A 19,425-nucleotide genomic window follows, 5' to 3' on the forward strand; every position below is an offset into this window, starting at 1 on the left:
TGGGTTCAATCTTCTTTGAGGGTCACGACGTGGTATAGCCCCGTCTTCCAATTGAATGTGATGGGAGCAAATTAATGGACTAATACCTTTGATGTCAGCTATCGTCCATCCTAATGCATCTCTTTGTTCTTGCAACACATTGATGAGTTGGCGCTCTTGTGTAGCAGTGATCTTGGAGGATATTATGACAGGAAAAGTGTTGTCAGCTCCCAGGAAAACATGCTTAAGACCGTCAGGAAGTTGGGCCAACTTTGGTTGAGGAGCTTGTTCAATAGATGGTTTTGGTGTTTCTCGATCTTGAGGGAGTTCCTCAAAGATTGGATTCCAAAACATGGTTCTTTTAGCCTGTGAGTGTTTGACGATTTCAGGGTTGATTGCAGACTCATCGGGCTCAGAACTTTCTGAAATTTGGAAGAGGTGATTAAAATGATTAGACGTGTATTTCGATTCGACCTCTTCCGAAATAAGTGTATCAATCAGATAGGATTGGAAACACTCATCGTTGTCAGGTGGTTGTTTTCCGATGTGGAAAACATTCACTTCTAGAGTCATGTTCCCGAAAGAGATTTTCATGAGACCATTCCTACAGTTAATGAGTGCATTAGCTGTTGCGAGGAAAGGTTTACCAAGAATGATGGGAATTTTGGACTCTATACTCACTTCAGATTGAGTGTCCAAGATGAGAAAATCAACAGGGTAATAGAATTTTTCAATTTGAATCAGAACGTCTTCTACTATTCCCCGAGGTTTCTTAACTGATCGATCAGCCAATTGTAGCACCACAGATGTGGGCTTGAGTTCTCCTAGACCTAATTGCAAGTATATTGAATACGGCATGAGATTTACACTTGCTCCTAAGTCTAGAAGGGCTTGACCAAATTCCTGTTCCCCTATTTGGCATGAGATGGTGGGACTACCAGGATCTTTGTACTTAGGTGGTGTCTTGCAGTCAATTACCGCGCTAGCTTGTTCTGCCAAGAATGCAGATTTCTTGACATGATGCTTTCTTTTAACGGTGCACAAATCCTTGATAACCTTGGCATAAGCCGGCACTTGTTTGATCACATGCAACAATGGCAAGTTGATCTTCACTTGTGTTAAAAGGTCTAGGATTTCACCATGATTTTCCAGTACCTTTCCAGTAGATTTCAAAGCTTGAGGAAAGGGTGCCTTTACTGGAATGCTTATTGGCACATCATCATCTGGAGCGGGCATTGACGTACTCGTTGTCTTAGTTAACGGTGAAACCGTACTTTGACCACTTCGAGTAGTGATGGCATTAACCTCTTTGAAATTTGTATTTGTAGAGGAGGAGGTTTGTGCCATGTGTTGCCCTTTTTGATGGATTAGAGGTTGAGCGGGAAGTTTCCCATGCTCTTGAATTGCCAAAGTAGTGTTTAGCTTTGTCATTTGGACTTTCATGTCTTTCATTTCCTCTACCATTTGTGTGAAACAAGCTTTGAGCTCTTGAGTTGAGGCTATTTGAGTTTGTGCAAGCATTTGCAAAGTACTCTCAAGAGAATTACTTGACTGCATGACATTTTGAGGAGCGTTGTATGATTTTGGTGGTTGTTGCTGCTCAGGCCTCCATTGGCTCCCAGATGCTTGGTTCGAATCCTTCCAGCTGAAATTTGGATGGTTGCGCCAACCGGGATTGTAAGTGTTTGAGAAAGGGTTATAAGGTTTCTTGTAATCCCCTAAAGCATTGCATTGTTCCTCTTTTCCTCCTCTTAACTCACTAAGAGTTGGGCACTCTTGCGGTTGATGTTCCGTCCCTCCACAGATGAAGCATGGATCTCGTGTCTCTACCTTTGCAGCCATGTGGATTCCTCTACCTTCTTGAGATTTGAAAGCCTCGAATTGTTGTCTCAATGATTCAATTTGGCTTTTGACGTTGTCATCTTCCTTCAATTGGTAGATTCCAGTTGATCGTGGCTTGTCCATAGGACTCGGTCCATTCCATGTGTAGGATTTTTCAGCAAGATCGTCGAGGTACTCGAAAGCTTCATCGGGATCTTTTTGAAGGAATTCGCCATTGCACATCATTTGTACGAATTGTCTTTGTCCGGTTGTGAGACCGTCATAGAAATAGCTGATCAAACGCCAGCTTTCGTATCCATGATGTGGGCATTGATTTATCAAATCTCTAAACCTCTCCCAAACCTGATGGAAAGTTTCATGGTCTTTCTGGATGAAGGTAGAGATTTGTCTCTTAAGGCTGCTAGTCTTATGGGGCGGGAAATATTTGGCAAAGAATGCTTTTGTCATTTCGTCCCATGTTCTGATAGATCTAGGCCTTAAGGAATACAACCAGCTTTTTGCTTTGTCTTTGAGTGAGAAAGGAAAGAATTTCAATCTCACAATGTTGGTGACATCAGCTCGGTTGTTGAATGTAGCCACCACCTCTTCGAATTCCCGTATATGCACGTACGGACTCTCATTTTCCAACCCATGGAAGGTTGGTAAGAGGTTAATCATGCCGGGTTTGAAATCGAAATTTGGCATATTGTTGGGATACATTATGCACGAAGGTGTGGCTGTACGCGTAGGATGTAAATATTCCTGTAGCGTTCATGGTTGGACTTCATCTTGATGAGCCATCGTGGGTGGTTCGGGAAGTCTCGGTGAATCAGGAGTGTTTGAACGAATGGAAGAAAACGACGAACTAGGAGAGTTTTCTAAAGTTTCTACTTGTTGTCTCACAAATCTCCCTAGTGCGTCTCTGTTTCGTGGCATAAATATTTTTTTATTTTTTATTTTGTAAGTATTATAAGCGCAAATGTGTAATAATGTAATAAGTATACACCAAAATGTTCCCAGGCCAATTGGAAAGGCTGCCAATGTACCACTTTAGGCCCAAGAGCTTTTCTAGAACTCCCCGAGGTTCTTAGAAAAGATTGGAGGGTAACGCTAACACATACCTTATTTAAGAACCAATTTTTCTAAGACAGAACAAGTTTGGTTTTTACTAATTTCCAAAATTACACAAATGTTCTCAATACTTTGTTTGATTTTTTGATTTTTTTAAAAATTTTATGATTTAAAATTTTATGCTCTTTTGTTTTCGTAAAAAACCTAAATCTAAAATAAAAATTCTAAACTTAAAATTTAAAAAAAATGAATAAATAAAATAAATAAAACTACTAAGGAAAAATAAAATAAAAGAGAAATTAAAAATTACACTACTTTTTTTTTATATATTGAAAGAAAAAAATTAATTTACTAGGCAAACCTTTAATTGTAGAATTACCTCCCCGGCAACGGCGCCAAAAATTGATATCGCCCAATAAATTCCTAAGCGGTCGCAGTAGTTATCGGGCTATGTCGTATCCACAGAGAGGTAAAGTACAAAATTAAAAGAAAGATTAGTAAATTAAAAATAATAAACTTTGGAAAAATGTGAATTTGAAAAAGAATATAAACATTAAATGGATAAAATCGAGGGATTAGAATCAGAAAGAAAGTATGGAAGGCATTAGTTTCATTCATGCAAACATATATATATTTTAATAAAATTGATTCATTATACTCAACTATAATTCTACACCATTAATTATAGTTGGAAAATATATATAATAAAGCTCACCTTAAAATATGTTCTTTAATTAAATTATACTAACTTCTAATTTTAAAAACATATCATATTATATACTTTAGAGCGACAAAATACCAATGACAGAATGTAGTAAAAAGCATATAATATAACAAATATTCTAAATTAAATTAAAAATCTAAATTACATAAGAAGAGCATGACTAGACTTATGTAAAAGATAATAATAAATTTAGAACAAAAATTAGAAGAAAATAAATTTAATTGTAACAAATATATAGAAATGAAGAACAAAATAAAGAATCAATATATTATAATGTAACACATGAACTCCACTCTAGCCTTTCCACAAGAAAATTTAGCCTAAAATAGGCATTGTTTTCACTCACAAAAATGTAAAGGAAAAATATGGAAAACTAAGTGTTTTTCTCTCCAATACTCTCTTCTATTCCCTTGCACAATCTGATGTGATTTTTACCCCATTTGGTACTCTATTTATAGTGTAAATAGGACTCAAAATCGTGTAAAACCGTGTATAAAATAGTGGGAAAGTGGCTTAAAAAGCTGAAGAAAATGGGAGACACGGACTGGTCGTGGTCGGGTGCTGGGGAGCATGGACTGACGTGGCAGGCTCCGGTTGGATCAGGTGGCTGGCGGCTGCAGACTGATGGGACGTGCGTCAGACCGTGTCAGGCACGTGGGGACAGAAACTGACGAGTGGCAGAACGCGTCAGGTGGGCTGTGGTGCAGCTGGCGGCTCGGCTGGCGTGCGGCTCGGCAGCTTCGTCAGGCTGCTGGTGGGACACGTGTCGTAAGATGGAGGAACGGCTCGGCTCGGCTCGGCTCGGCTGGCGTCAAGCTGGAGTGGACGAATGGCAGATTGACACGTGGCAGCGAGAGGGAGTAGCTGAAACTTGGGTTTGGGCTCCTTTTTGGGCCTATTTCTCCTTCAAAAATACCACTTTATCATCATTTTTTTCAATTTTAATTCTTTCTTTCTCCTTTCTTTTTCTTTGTGTCAAAAATATATTTTATTTCCTGAAAATTAAACACAAATTAAATTAAAATTAATATTTTCAAATATAAAATATATGACAATAAATCCGTGAAAATATTAATTAAAACTTAATTAATTTTACACTTTTAAGACTAAGAAAATGATATTTTTGAGCACTAATCAAGAAGTTACCCAAATTTGTCAGTTACCATATTAATGAACAATTACCCAATACTATCCACCATTTTCCCTATAAATATAGAGGGAATGGATTGTAAAATGGACCCCCCAATAAAGCTGTAAATGTGGGCCGGCCTGGCCCAGCACGACCCACATTTTCGTGCCTCCGAATAATTTGGGTTGGGTCGAGCCGGGCCCGTATTTAAATTCGTGTCAGGCGGGGCCGACCCATATTTGAAAGAGTAAGCCCAGCACGGCCCATAGGCTCGGCCCATGTCGTGCGGTGCTCGTGCCGTGTCGGGCCCAAATTCGGACCCACTTTTTGGCCCATTTTATTATTGCCAAAAAATGTGAGGATGGGGAATTGAACCCTCCACCTCCTCATTAACAATCAATGGACTCACAACCAATCCAAATACATTTCTTTATTTAAATTATAGTTTGAGATATTTTTATATACTTTTCAACAATACTTTACACAAAATTATATCAAAGATAATTATTAGAATTTGAATACCTACTAATAAATGCTAAAATTTTTAACTCACAAATCTTAAAATAAATTAATATAATTATAAAATTATAAACATTGAGAAAAATAATAGACTTTTATTATCATTTTAATTTATAGATAATTGACAAATAAAAATTTATTATCATTATTAATGTCAAAATATTGGGTTTTTATCGTGTCGTGCTTTCGGGCTAATTTGTTCGTGCTTTCGTGTCATGCCTTCGGGCTTGTCGTGCCGTGCTCAAGCTTATGCCGTGTCGTAACGTGCCGTGCCAATTTTCAATTCGTGTTATGCTTGGCCCAAGCCCATATTTTTTCGTGCTGTGTCATGCTCGTGCCTCCCGAGCTCGTGCTGGTTTCGTGCCGTGCTAGAAAGCCCGGCCCATATTTACACCTCTACCCCCCAACATTCTGTATGCCAAAACTCTGCTGAAATTGTCATAAACAATTTCATCAAGAGTCCAAAACAGATCAATAAAAGTGACTCGTAGACTAGGTAGATTTTAACCACCGAACCATGTAAGATCGTGTGAGTGCTTCGTGTTCTTGCTTTTGTTATTTCTAATACATTCGGTTTACAAAAAGCCTAATCTTTTTGTTTCAGATTTCTAAATCTCCTATTGACAAAAAATCGCGCCAACAATACCCCTATAAATAAAGGGGAAACGATGGATCTAGGATCAAACTTTGTATGAAAAACTCAGCCAAAATTGTCTTAAACAATTTTTCCAGAGATCACAAAGTAACATCAGAGACTCATGGACTAGGTGAATTTGATTCACTCAACCACGTAAAAAATCATCGAGCAAGATTTACTTACGGTTTACCTAAAAAGCCTAATTCTCTATTTCAGACTTCTTAGTCCACTATTGGCAAAAAGCCGCGTCAACAGTATTATATAAAAATATGTTATAAAACATAATTTATTATAATATAATACAATATGACATAATACAACACATCAAACACTTTCTAGAATAAAACTACTTTACTAATAAGAACATAATATTATATCAACAAAATACAAAAATATGGAAAATAATTCCAAATTTTAGTTTAAAATATGCTATTTTCATTAAAAAAAAATAGGCAATGTTTAAAATCCCATATTTTTGTATACTTTTGAAAAACCTCCGTGTAATTTCCTCACCCAAAAATCAAATAAGAATGGGAAAAGTTGAAAACTACTTTTTTTTAGGAGTAGTTAACTAAAATTATACACTAAATATATTTAGTTGAACTTTACCCATTATTATGATGAGACTTCCCAAATTACTTTTATTTGAGCACATAGTTCTAAGTGTTGTTGTAATGTGTATTATATGTGTCATGTTATAGTTAAATTGGAAATGCATTCTAATTGTAGCGTGTTTAAGGAGGAAAAAAAATGTAATTGAAGGAGTATAATGAGTATATTAATTGAAAATTTGAGTACTAAAATAAAAATTAAAAATAGTGAATATAAATTAAAGTGAATCATTTCAAATAATTGTGGATCTAATTTCCACAATAATAAGAATCAAAATGAATTTGGTGTGTGCGCGTAATGGGCTACGAGCCAAAAATTGGGCCGAATCCAAGCGTAGAATGGATCCAGCCCAGTCCGAGACCCTGTTAGGATGAAGAACCAAACTGACAGAAGAGAAATTATATTTTTTTTTATTATTATTATTCATTCATCGTCATCACTGTTGGTGAGTTCATTTTGGTTTGGTTTGGGTTTGAGATCTGTAACTGCAAAAGCTAAAGAAAAAGTTCGAAACAGCAATGGCGGCAGCAGCAGCAACGCCTGACTACTTGTTCAATTTGAGAAACCATTTCTACTTGGGAGCTTACCAGGCTGCCATAAACAACAGCGACCTCCCCAATCTCTCCCCTGAAGATGCCATCGAGCGCGATTGCCTCGTCTACCGATCTTACATCGCTCTCGGAAGCTACCAGGTATCTCTTTCTCTCATTCTTTCTATAGCACTCGATTTAATATCTGATCATCTTTCCCGGAATTTGATGAATTTCGATTCTTGCGATTATCTCAGCTTGTGATCACTGAGATCGATTCCTCTGCGGCTACGCCTCTCCAAGCTGTGAAGTTGCTTGCTATGTACCTCTCTAGTCCCGAGAGCAAGGTTTTTTTCCCTCAATTTCTCTCTCAGCTTGATCTTGAATTTTTCCATTTTTGATTGGATACTAATGGTTGATTTTGGGCCTCTGATCTGAGATTTCTTTGTTTTTATTTTACATTCCCTTTGGTAACGTTTCGTGCTTGATTTGTGTGACTAGTGCTTTGTAATAATATGTAAAAAATTTCAATTTAGAATGCAAGGTTTCTGAATTTGATTTAAATTCATTAGATCTGTTATTTCTTCAAGTGTTGTATACATTTAGGTTGTAGAAGAACCAATAAATTGCAATGGTATTGTAATGATGGTTAATTGTATTGCACCAAATTGTGCAGGAATCTACAATCTCAAGTCTGAAGGAGTGGTTGGCAGATCCGGCTATTGGAAACAACCCTATCCTCAGACTGATTGCTGGGACTATATTCTTTCATGAACAGGACTATAATGAGGCCCTTAAACATACTAATGTTGGAGGGACCATGGAACTGTGAGTTTAATCTTACCTTCAATTTTTTTTTTATGTTTGAAGGTATTTGCATTATTTTCCACCTTTCCTAAATGGAAGTCTGACCAAGTTTAGGGCTACCTTAATTTTTCCTGCCACTTCTGAGGGATGCCAAATATATTTGAGTTTTGAAATGTAGATCTGTTAATGTTGCTGAAGTTTGTAGTAGGGTGGGCTGGGCTCTGGGTGGGTTTTTGTTTCGGAGAGAGAGAATACAATGTGAGATACAAGATTTTTATGCCATATTGTAGTGCTTTATGTGTCCTGTTGAACTGCCAGGATACATATTACTGCTTTTCTGTTTGAACCATAATTTAAGTGTTTATAGTATGGTTGTCCCATTTATCGAGTTTGGCAAAATCATCCTTTAGTAGAATATTGTTTCCCAATTACATTCTTATGGACGGCCCTACATTTTTAGAAGTCGAAGTGGATTAATGGACCACTAGCTTTTGGTGTACCTCGACTACAAGATTTTTTTTTTTCTTTTTTCACATAGGTTCTTTTGCAAAACACACCCAAGAAATATCAATCTGCAAAGCATCTCGTCTAGAATATGTAGCAAAACATAGTAATGAGTACTTCTTGGAGTCGGTAAGGACCCTAGATAATTATACCTGGATTTCATACTCTTCTTACTACCTGTCTTTCTTCCTTTTCTCTATTATTTGTGCTGGCAGCATGCTGAGCTAGGTATTAAAAGGCTAAATTGGGAATAGAAGTGTCTTCCCATAGCTCCACGAGACGTAAGCCTCAACAATAAGAAAAACACTTCATAAGATATCATAAAATCCATAACAAGCAACACATAATTCCATAACAAAGGCATAAAATTCATGAAATTACTAGTTATAAATCTTAAAATCATAAACTAAATTCATTAAAGGTTCAAGTGAAAAATCCTAATTAATGGAGACCTTCTAAACATGAAGAGTAGAACTAAACAAGAGAGGGGCTGCCACTTGAGAGATGGGGGCTGAGAAAGAGTGTTTGAGGTGAGGAAAGGGAGAGAGAGTATGTGAGTGAATAATATGAGAGGAGGGAGAGAGATGAGGGGAGGAAGAGAAGAATGAGAGGGGCTGCCGTGAGTGAGAAAGAGAGCTGCCATGAGAGAGGGAAGATAGGGTTTTACTTTTTTTTTCTTCAGATTTTACCAGGCTTTTTAATGTGTTCAAATTAGGTTTTAAAAAGTGCAAAAAAAGTACTAGAAAAAAAAAGCCCATGAAACTTTAGTAAAACACAGGCATGACTATTATTGTATAAGGCTTAAGCCTCATGTGTTACGCTTTAGATGTGTTACGCCTCAGACGTGTTACGCTTAAAATTGGGAACGGGAGGTTGGTTCAGTTTTGGGAAGGAATTTGGTGTGGGATAACAATTTTAGAACTGATTTTCCTAGTCTGGCTAGTCTTTCGACGAAGAGGAACTCTTGCATTCCCATTTTGTGGATTGGAATTTTAACTTCAAATGCAACCTTAGTGAGAGAGAAGTTCCCCATTGTATCGAGTTAACTCATAGGCTGAAACATCATATGTTTTGCCTAGTTTTGAAAGATAGAAGAGTTTGGTTGGGTGATTCAACTGGATGTTTTCATGTAAGTCAACTTTCAAAATGGTTGTAGGAGATGTCCCTAATTATCGGTTCTTATGGGCTTAAGTGATATGGAAGAGTCCGATGCCCTCAAAGGTTCGGGTGTTTTGGTGGCTACTTTGCTTAGATCATCTAAGCGTTCATGGCACTCTTCAGAGGAGGAAGCCTTATGTTTCACTCTCACCTGGAAAGTGTGTTCTATGCAAGAATAGTGAGGAAGATTCTAATCATATTTTTATCCATTGTGCTTTTACTATGGACATATGGTCAAGATTTTTTAAGTCCTTCAATAGCCAACGGTGTGTGCCTAATAGTTGTGGGAAGTTTATTGTTCATCTTGCATGAGGAATTGAAGCTAAAAAATTGTTATGGTGGTTAGGGACTGGCTGTCTGGTTGGAAAGAAATGAAAGACTGTGATGTGCCCCGATCACCTGAGGAAGAGTAAGTAACCAATAAAACAGTACACACAATAGTAAAGATGCACTGGAAGGTAGGGAGTTCATTGAATTAGGGAAAATAGTCTTGGGTTACAAATTCCACTGGATTCGAGAGCTTGGGACTCTCCAGATGCAATGAACAAATACTAGCTCAGGCAGACCTCTCTCACTCATCCCATAGACACTATATCAGCTCAAGTAGCCTCAAACAAGGGGCAAGTTCTTCCATTTGATAATTTCCTCCAAGTGTTGTCCAGACCCTATGGTACTACGAGGCGCGTTCAAAACTTCAGCGGGTTCCACAATTAATTCTAGATCAGCAGTCAAAGTGGGAGGCAAGGTCGGAGAAGAATGAACAGAGCCCACAACAGCTCAGAGTTGAGACACATGGAACACGGGGTGAACAGCTGAAGACGCGGGAAGATCCAAGCAATAGGCCACGACACCAATACGACGCAACACCTTGAAACGCCCATAGTAGCGAGCTGCGAGTTTCTCATTCTTGCGACTGCCAATGTTTTCTTACGATATGGCCTGAGTTTCACAAAAACTTGGTCACCTTCCTGGAATTCTACATGGCGGTGGGAAGAGTCAGCGGTGGTCTTCATTTGTTGTTGGGCCCGCAGCAGGTGCATTTTCAAATCATCAAGGAAGGCATCTTGTTCTTCCCACCATTGGTCCATGCCTAAGATGGTTGTAGACCCTGCCGAATGGCGAACCAAAGGAGGGTCTCGACCATACAAAACCTTAAATGGGGTGCATCCCAAGGACAAATGGAAGGATGTTTTGTACTAATACTTTGCACAAGCCAAACATTTGGCCCACACTCGAGGTCAGTCAGAAGCAAAGCAACAAAGATATGTCTCAAGGAAATGGTTGACCACCTCAGATTGACCATCAGTTTGCGGAGGTTATGCTGTCCCATAACTCCGTGTCTTGTAAGCAAAAAAGTTCTGACCAAAAGTGGCCAAAAAAGTTCTGACCAAAAGTGACCAAGGAAAACTCAGTCTTGGTCAGAAATGGAGCGAGGTACTCCATGCAACTTGACCACATGTTGAAGGAATGCTTCAGCCACAATTTGAGCATTGAAGGGATGCTTGAGAGGAATAAAGTGGTTGTACTTACTCAGCAGATCCACCACCACAAAAATAGTATCCACGTTCTTCGATTTAGGCAACCCCTCTATAAAATCCATTGTCAAATCCTACCACACTTGCTCAAGTAGCGCCAAAGGTTGCAAGAGGCCCGCGGGTGACATAGCCATGTGCTTATTGGGTTGGCACACTTCGCATTGCCGCACAAACTCACTCACCATGTGTTTCATCCCCGTCCAAAACACATCTCCACACAGTCGTTGGTAAGTCCATGACTCCCTAGAGTGACCCCCAATCGAAGAACAATGATAGTCCCGCAAGAAATGAGGAATGAGGGTAGATGTCGTAGCCAAGACCAACCTGCCATAATACGCTAAGCGACCATGTTCAACAGCAAAGCCCACTACTTCCTTGCCGACTTCCAAGTCGACGAGAATACGTGAAAGGAAAGTATCCTGTCGAACTTCATTGGCCACAGTATCCCAATCTAACCAAGAGGTCGAAGTGAGCATAGAACACTCGATGGACCCCACTCGCGACAGCACATGAGCTGCCTGATTGCCCTCTCCAGGTCAATAATGTATCTCAAAGTCATAACTAAGTAGCTTAACCAACCACTTTTGGTTTTTTGGAGTCACAAGGCGTTGTTCCAGCAGGAGCTTCACACTCTTCTGATCGGTAGGCACCACAAATTTCTGACCCAACAAGTACGACCGCCATTTAAGAATGGCTAGGACGATGGCCTTCAATTCCTTTTCATAGATGAACTTGAGTTGGGCGTGTGGCTTCAACACTTGACTGAAATATGCAAGTGGCCTCCCATCTTGCATCAGAACCGTGCCAATCCCATAGCCCAAAGCATCGATTTCCACTACAAACGTCTTGGAGAAATCCGAAAGAGCTAGGACGGGAATGATGGTCACTTAAGGGCATTGAATGTGGTAGTGGAAGCCTCTGTCCACCCAAAGTGGTTCGTCTTGAGAGCTGGTTCGTGAGGGGCCGAGCAATGGCCACGTAACCGGCGACAGATTTCCGATAGTGACCCATAAGCCGCAAGAACCCCTGAAGTTCCTTGATCGAAGTGGGCAGTAGCCAGTCAATCATAGCTTGAATCTTGGAAGAGTCCACCGCCACTCCCTCACCCGAGATAATATGCCCCAAACACTCCAATTTGCGCTGTGCAAAACAACATTTCTTCAGGTTAGTGTACAACTGATGGGTGGCCAAGGTGTGAAGCACTGTCGAACGATGCTTTTCATGTGTAGCTTCGTCGGGGCTACAGACCAGTATGTCATTAAGAAAACCAACACAAAACGATGTAGATAAGGCTTGAAACTATGATTTGGTGATAACCCGACCTCAAATCCTGCTTCGAAAACACTAGTGCCCCATGCAACTCATTGAGGAGCTCATCTATGACATGGATGGAAACTTATCTGCCACCGTTTCCCAGTTGAGAGCGCGATAGTCAACACAAAAGTGCCGACTGTCATCTTTCTTTTTGACCAATAGCACTAGGCTCGAAAAAGGATTGGTACTTGGTTGTATAAAGCTGTTTGCCAACATCTTGCCAACCAAGTGCTTGATCTCATCTTTCTAAATTTGGGCATATCTGTATGGCCTTACGCTCATCGAGGATGCGCCATCTCGCGAAGGAATAGCATGATCATGGCTTCTAATGGGCAGCAATGTTGTGGGCACCTCAAAGGCGGAGTAAAATTGTTGCAAGAGACCTGCCATGGGTGCGGGTAGTGCAGAGGTCTCAGAATCCATCGTAGTACACAACTTGTCCCAAACCCCTTGTCGTACATGGAGGAGCCGCATCATAGACTTGAGGGACACCCTAGTCTTATGTAAGGAAGGGTCGCTTTGGAGGGTGATCGATTTGCTATTGACATTGTGCTTCATGATGTGATCCTTCCGGTGGTGATAGGTGCTGCCCAACCTCTCTAGCCATTGTATACCGAGGATAATATCTGTACTGCCGAGGGGAAACGGAAGGAAATCGTCCACGATTTCCAGCTCTTGCAAGACTAGAGGTACTGCTCGGCAAATGCCCCCTCCGTTTACTGCCTGACCTGTGCCCATTTGCACCCTGTAAGCCTCGGTGGAGGAAATTGGAAGAGCCAACTTAGACGCCAGCTCGGAAATGATGAAGTTGTGGGTGGCCCCACTGTCAATAAGCACGACTGGTCTGATACCAATTGATGTGCCCTGATCATCTGCAGAAGAGTAAGTAACCAATAGAACTGTACACACAGTAGTAAAGATGAACTGGAAGGTAGGAAGCTATTATTGAATTAGGGAAAATAGAGTCTCGGGTTACAAATTCCACAGGGATTTGAGAGACTGGGACTCTGCAGATGCAATGAACAAATACTAGCTCAAGCATACCTCTCTCACTTATCCCACACCCTATATCAGCTCACCCCATAACTAACTCAACAATTACAAAAATACCCTTCCCACACAAGTAAGGCCTATACCACACTACTCTTGGCCACTCACCCTCCTACCTCTCCTAGCATAGGTGAAGCGTATCTCGAGCCTATTAGACTGTTTGAATGGGTAGAAAATAGTGCAGAAGCTTTACGGGATAAAATAAAATATTGGGTAGCTATTTGGCTTTTCAATACGAAAGAGTTTAGAGATGTGCCTTTCTCTGTCTTCCTGTAAGTTTTGTGTTTCCTGTATTTTATTAACACTGTTTTATGTTTTCTTGGTAAGATGGTTGTACAATCTTTGTACACATTATTCTGTTTGTATTATCCTTTTCAGTAATAATACAAGTTGTGGTGCTTTGTTTCAAAAAAAAAAAAAATTGTGTTATGCCTCGTCCCAGACTGCTGAGGGTAAGCCTCAGAGGCGTTATTTTCACTGCCTCACCTCGAGGTGTACGCTGCAAACGATTTTAAAAACCATGATACTGAGGCAGAAGGCATGAAAGCTCTTACTAGAAGTTGTCAGTTTCTCGAGCCTAATTATTGCTGCTCCTGCTTTTGCAGCAATGCATTGAATGTCCAAATATTCATCAAGATGCACAGGGCAGATTATGCAGAGAGACAGCTTAGAGTCATGCAACAGATAGATGAGGATCACACACTAACACAACTTGCAACATCGTGGCTCAATCTGGCCGTGGTATGTATATACATAGCTTTATTGTTTTATAATTTCCCTCTGAATGAATGGGATGTTGCCAATATTCATATTTCATGCATGTCAAACAGGGTGGCTCTAAAATACAAGAAGCATATCTTATCTTCCAAGATTTCTCTGAGAAATATCAGATGACCAGTTTGGTTCTTAATGGGAAAGCCGTTTGCTGCATGCACATGAATAACTTTGATGAAGCTGAAACTCTGCTGCTTGAAGCACTTAACAAGGCAAGTATCTAATTAGTCATTTTTCTGGAGTTGTTTCCCATGCCCCCTTCACAATTTTTGTTTCTTTAGATGATATTTTACAATAACATGTGATTACTTCCTCTCTGTCTTTAAAAAAATGCTTTAAGAATGAAACTTCTTTTATACTTCAAGCCAACTTAGTGTTTTATTCTTTCTATTTTCCTTGTTGCTTTTATGGCCTTTTTTCCCTTTGAAATTTTATTCATACCTCTAAAAGAAATTACTATATGTTTCAAACGACGCTTTTAAAACATGACAAAATGGTACTGAAAACATGAATAATGCACGAAGTTTAAATATTGTATGGTGCTATTCCTTTATTTGACAGGATGCTAAGGATCCAGAAACTCTTGCCAATCTAATTGTGTGCTGTCTTCACCTTGGTAAATCGGCCTCTCGTTTCCTCACGTAAGACCTCTGCTGATTCCCACAACTGCCTATGTATCTTTTGGGAATTAATTTGTTAAGAATTTTCTGCCACATTATTGGTTTTTATATATTAGTAAATTCTTTTGTCAAAATATATACACATATATTTATAAATATATGGTCATTTACACCTTTGTCATCTGTCGTCATACTACAATGGTAGACACATAGATCATCTTCATCTATAAACTTTTAAAGTATTTATTTTGTAGTGCTTGCTTGGAAATATTTTTATTTTTTATTTGCTGATTTAGAAGTTTAAGTTTTCATCAAGATGCTTGAGAAAATCCACATAAATCCCATTTTACTGGCTATTGATTTCAGTGTGTTTCAATTGCTTTTTCTTGCCCACTTTATATTCATTCTGATGTGACCCATCAGAATTACAATTCCACCACTTACCGAAGTAATTGTTCAGAGAGTTGATTTTTTGTTTAATAAAGAGTATGTTGTTTTTGCAGCCAATTGAAACTTGCACATCCTGATCACATCCTTATTAAAAGGTCGGCATCGGCCGAAGAGAGCTTTGACAGAGCAGTTCAGACAGTTGCTTGAAGACCAAGGTAAAGATGGTTTCATTCTCATGGAAGAAGAGATGGAAGAAGAGAGGACCTTTGTCATTGCGTTGTCCTTTATCCTTTGTGGGCATTTTTCGTTTTGGTTTTGTAGCTTAGAATAATAAATTTGACATGTTTGTGAAAGATTCAAAATTTTACCCAATCCCAAGTATTATTTTTTCTCTCAATATTGGGTGATGTGCTTCATATAATATACCCCAGTAAATTCATGATCTCTCTCTTTCACAATGGTTTACTATTTCGACTTCAAAGTATTAAATAGTATGTGACCAAATTCTGTACCCCTTTCACATTTCAATGCTATTGAGAATTGAAATTACACAACTTCATTGTTTTTTCTTTTAATTTGCGAGTTAGAAAAATTTAGCTAATTCCAGAAAGTCCAACACGACATTTTTTTTTCACAATATTTCTTGGCGATATTGTTGTTAAAATTTACATTATTAAGTTTTTTTTTTTTTTCATAATTTCATTGTCGGATATTTTTCAATTTATTGAATCCCAATGAGATTTATAATTCATAGCCAATTAAAACAATATAGTAAAAAGTAATGCGCATCTTGGTCAATGGTCAGTACCAAGGGAGGGTACTATGATACCACTACACCAGATGCACTTGATACCACTACACCAGATACCACTGTATGATTCTGCCTATTCATACAAAAACAAATGAACAAGTGTATCTTGGAAACCAACTTATTTTTCTATTCGATCCAACAAACACTTACAAAATTAATTTTCTACGAGACTATAAATAAATCCATCGATCCCTAATTCACTTCTATTTAGGTTCATTTCCAATTTTCTTTCCTCTAAAATATGTTGGACTTTATATGAATTATTAAAAAAAATGATGAATAGTTTTTTGAGTCTCCTTAGTTATAACAGTCTCACATTGCTTTTTAACACTTCTTTGGTGGTGTGTTTACAGAGCCAACCTGGAGGTGTACCTAAAGGGGATATCCACTTGTATAGGAGAGAGAGAAGACCACCACACGCACGCCCCCGGCTCCGAGTTGTGGTGTGGCTTAATAAAAAAGATTACTTTTATTTAATTCAATCAAAAGATTTTTACTTGAGCAATAAACAAAGACTTTTTCAGGTTTTCGATAGTGCACTGGGGCTGAGACAAAAGAGTAATCCGTCCGTGCGAACATTCCAATTTCTAAAATAGTCATGAAGGCCAATAATTACATGATTGGATGGCATTATGTCATGTTATTTGTGCATTTTATATGGAAATCATTCTATATGGGAAATTTCACTATTCATACTTAATAGTGCCTAATATTACCAAAAAATTATAATACTATTAATCTTTTCAATTTGATGCTAAACATTCTTCTCATACTCAAAATACCCCTTCCATTATATCAAGAATCTTAAAACCTTATCTTCCCATCTCTTCTCTCTCTCTCTCCCTCTCTCTCTTTCATTCTCAAGAAATCCTCCCTAAAACCCACAGATTTGTATTATTTTCTTGTTGAAATCATTGTTAGCCATTTCCATTGTCTCTGTGAAGTTGCTAATATCAAAGGCAACATCCATTTTGAGGGTTTTTGGAGGAGAAAAAACACGGGTAAGAAGATTGTTCATTTTATGTGTTGGGTATTATTTATTTACATTTTTTTGCCCATTTCGAATTGATATGAGCCTATATTAGTGTGTTTTTTTGGTTTTTAGAGAGAATTCGCGATCTGCATTTTTCTGGGTTTTCTGCAACTTTTTTGCTCGATAGGAGCTCGATAACGGTTCGATAAGGGCTCGATAGTATGTAGACGAAGGTTCTTTTATGGGCTCGATGCTACTAGATATAGTTCAATTATAGCTCGATGGTTTTAGGCTTTGTTGCTCGATTGTGCTCGATGGAAACTCAATAAGGGTTTGATTGGACCATAAAATATTTGGTGTAGTTGTTGTAACGCCCTGGATAGCCAAGACCGCTACACTGTGTGTTTATTAAGTGCTAGACTTGCTAATCAAGTCATTTAATTAAAAACGTGTTATTGAAACTCTAAAGGAACTAGGGTTAAAATGTTTTGGTCTCAAAAGTCATATTTTTCATTAAGAAATGTTTCCTGTTAACATGGGATCCCAAAATCATTAAGATTAAAGACCGTTTACAAAAGACGTAAGGTTTAAATACAATATCAAGCCATATTAAGGCAAAACAGACAGTTAGGCAATCCCTGTCCTGATCCACTCCTCGACCATGGCGATCGAACAGCTGGCTATGTACATTCAACCCCGCAGCTCTCCATCTCAGGATTGGTCCAACTTCCCCTTGCCTTTACCTGCACCACGTAGCACCCGTGAGCCAAGGCCCAGCAAGAAAACACAACAGCAGAGCATAAGCAATCAACAGACAAATCAATATCTCATATTGCATCACATATTCTCAACCATATGATCATACAGTATAATCAAGTATTCAACATACTAACATATTAACTCATATCATATAACAGTTCACAAATGATAACTAGGGCTAGTGCCCTCGGGCCGCTCCCTCCGTTATCCCACTGACTCCGGCCCGCTTAAACCGAGCTCAGTGAATATTAAGCTGTCCTCGGCTACCAGTGGCCGAGCCGCGCCCTGTGCGCAAATATAGTGTACGGCACCCTTAGGCCGCTATCACATGTCCCATGGCGTAATTCCATCATTGACATAATACAACTTCGGGAGCACTTAGTCCCATCACAAACATATGACCGGGTGCAGTTTTCTTACCTTTCGATTCGCTAGCTTTGATCACTTGACTCCTTGAGCACGATCCCTCCCGAGCCCTAGCGCTCACCTAAACATAATCATAGGTCAAAGTCATCATCAATCCTCAAGTCCAAAACCTAGCCTCGAGGACAATCCCGAGCCCCCGGGAAGTCCTAGTTCCACCAAACAAGGTGGTGGAATCAAACCCCAAACCCTTGGTCAAAAACCCTTGCAAACAACCCTAAAATCCCCTCCTGAAAACAGGGCAGCGCTACAACACTCTTAGGAGGGCACTACAGCGCTACAAACAGAAGCAAAATCCCCTCAGCAGGCATGGCCTAGCGCTACAGCGCCCAAAGACTAGCGCTGTAGCGCTAGTCACAGACAGGCACCGCCTCAGTTTTTCTTCCTGCGATTTCCTCGAACCAAACTCAACCAAAACTTCTCCAAACCTTCACCAAACTCAAAAACAACCTTATGAACATACTCCACTCATCCCAAGTACCCCGAATACTCAAAACCCAATCACATGCATCCCTAATCCCAAAATTCACCATGGCCACCTCTAGACATCAAAACCCAGCAGAAATCAGTTAAACATCAAAGTTAAAGCTCAGAACTTCATACCTTTAATGGGAATCCGATTTCAAGACAACCTCTACATCTCCTTAGCTTGCTCTTCCTCACCCTTTGGCCTGAATTCCCTAAAGTTCCCATCAAACTCAGCTTATACACATAGTTCAAAAACCAAAACCAGCAACTGAGGAAACTACAAAACCTTACCTCAAATGTTAGCGTGTTCTTGCTAAACCTCTGCCAATTCTCCAAGCCTAGCTTAGGATTCTTGATGCTCAGCCTAACCCAGCTCTCCTCTTAGCTTTGCTCCAAGAAAACCCAAGAAAAGTGATGAGAGAACCACAAACCGACCCTAGAGAATACAACTCTGTTTTCCCTTTCTTTTCTCTTTTCTTTCTTTTCCTTCTTTCCTTTCTTTCAGACTTCTATATTTTTCTACAACTTCCACTAACATAAAGCCTCAGCATATTTATCCCTTGCAAGCCAAATGACCTTAATGTCCTCCCCTTTATTTCTAACCCTTTAATCCACTTAAGGGCATTCTAGTCATTTTACCCAATTCCCGCTAATTCCTCGAGTGTCTCAAATATTTACCGCTTAATTCCCGATACCTAACTAATCACCAATAATATTCCTCGATGTCAAAATAGACTCCAATATACTCACTAAATTCCCATTTATACCCCTAGGCTCACCCCGAGCCGGGTATAAATCCCTGCCATGACTTTTTCGC

At 39.2% G+C, this 19,425-nt stretch overlaps 1 protein-coding gene and 1 non-coding gene across 2 annotated transcripts; both read left to right on the forward strand.

The window, feature by feature from the left end:
- The first annotated feature begins 2,113 nt into the window (after positions 1-2,113).
- Positions 2,114-2,220, forward strand: LOC133802699 (small nucleolar RNA R71). The gene has a single exon (XR_009877444.1). It is a non-coding gene; the product is annotated as a small nucleolar RNA R71 (small nucleolar RNA).
- A 4,673-nt stretch (positions 2,221-6,893) lies between these two features.
- LOC133801746 (coatomer subunit epsilon-1) lies at positions 6,894-15,728 on the forward strand. Its single transcript, XM_062239997.1, has 7 exons — positions 6,894-7,184; positions 7,280-7,369; positions 7,699-7,850; positions 13,996-14,131; positions 14,221-14,376; positions 14,726-14,805; positions 15,288-15,728. Exons 1-7 carry the CDS (start codon positions 7,011-7,013, stop codon positions 15,379-15,381), a joined length of 882 nt encoding a protein of 293 aa, XP_062095981.1. The 5' UTR covers positions 6,894-7,010; the 3' UTR covers positions 15,382-15,728.
- The last annotated feature ends 3,697 nt before the right edge of the window (positions 15,729-19,425 follow it).

Source organism: Humulus lupulus, chromosome 9 (genome assembly GCF_963169125.1).
Source record: "Humulus lupulus chromosome 9, drHumLupu1.1, whole genome shotgun sequence".
Classification (NCBI taxonomy): Eukaryota; Viridiplantae; Streptophyta; class Magnoliopsida; order Rosales; family Cannabaceae; genus Humulus; species Humulus lupulus.

Coding starts and splice junctions, on each gene's coding strand:
- LOC133801746 (XM_062239997.1), top strand. CDS start 7,011: ATGGCGGCAGCAGCAGCAACGCCTGACTACTTGTTCAATTTGAGAAAC. Junction 14,377..14,725: donor TGCTTGAAGCACTTAACAAG/GCAAGTATCTAA, acceptor TTTATTTGACAG/GATGCTAAGGATCCAGAAAC. Junction 14,806..15,287: donor TCGGCCTCTCGTTTCCTCAC/GTAAGACCTCTG, acceptor TTGTTTTTGCAG/CCAATTGAAACTTGCACATC.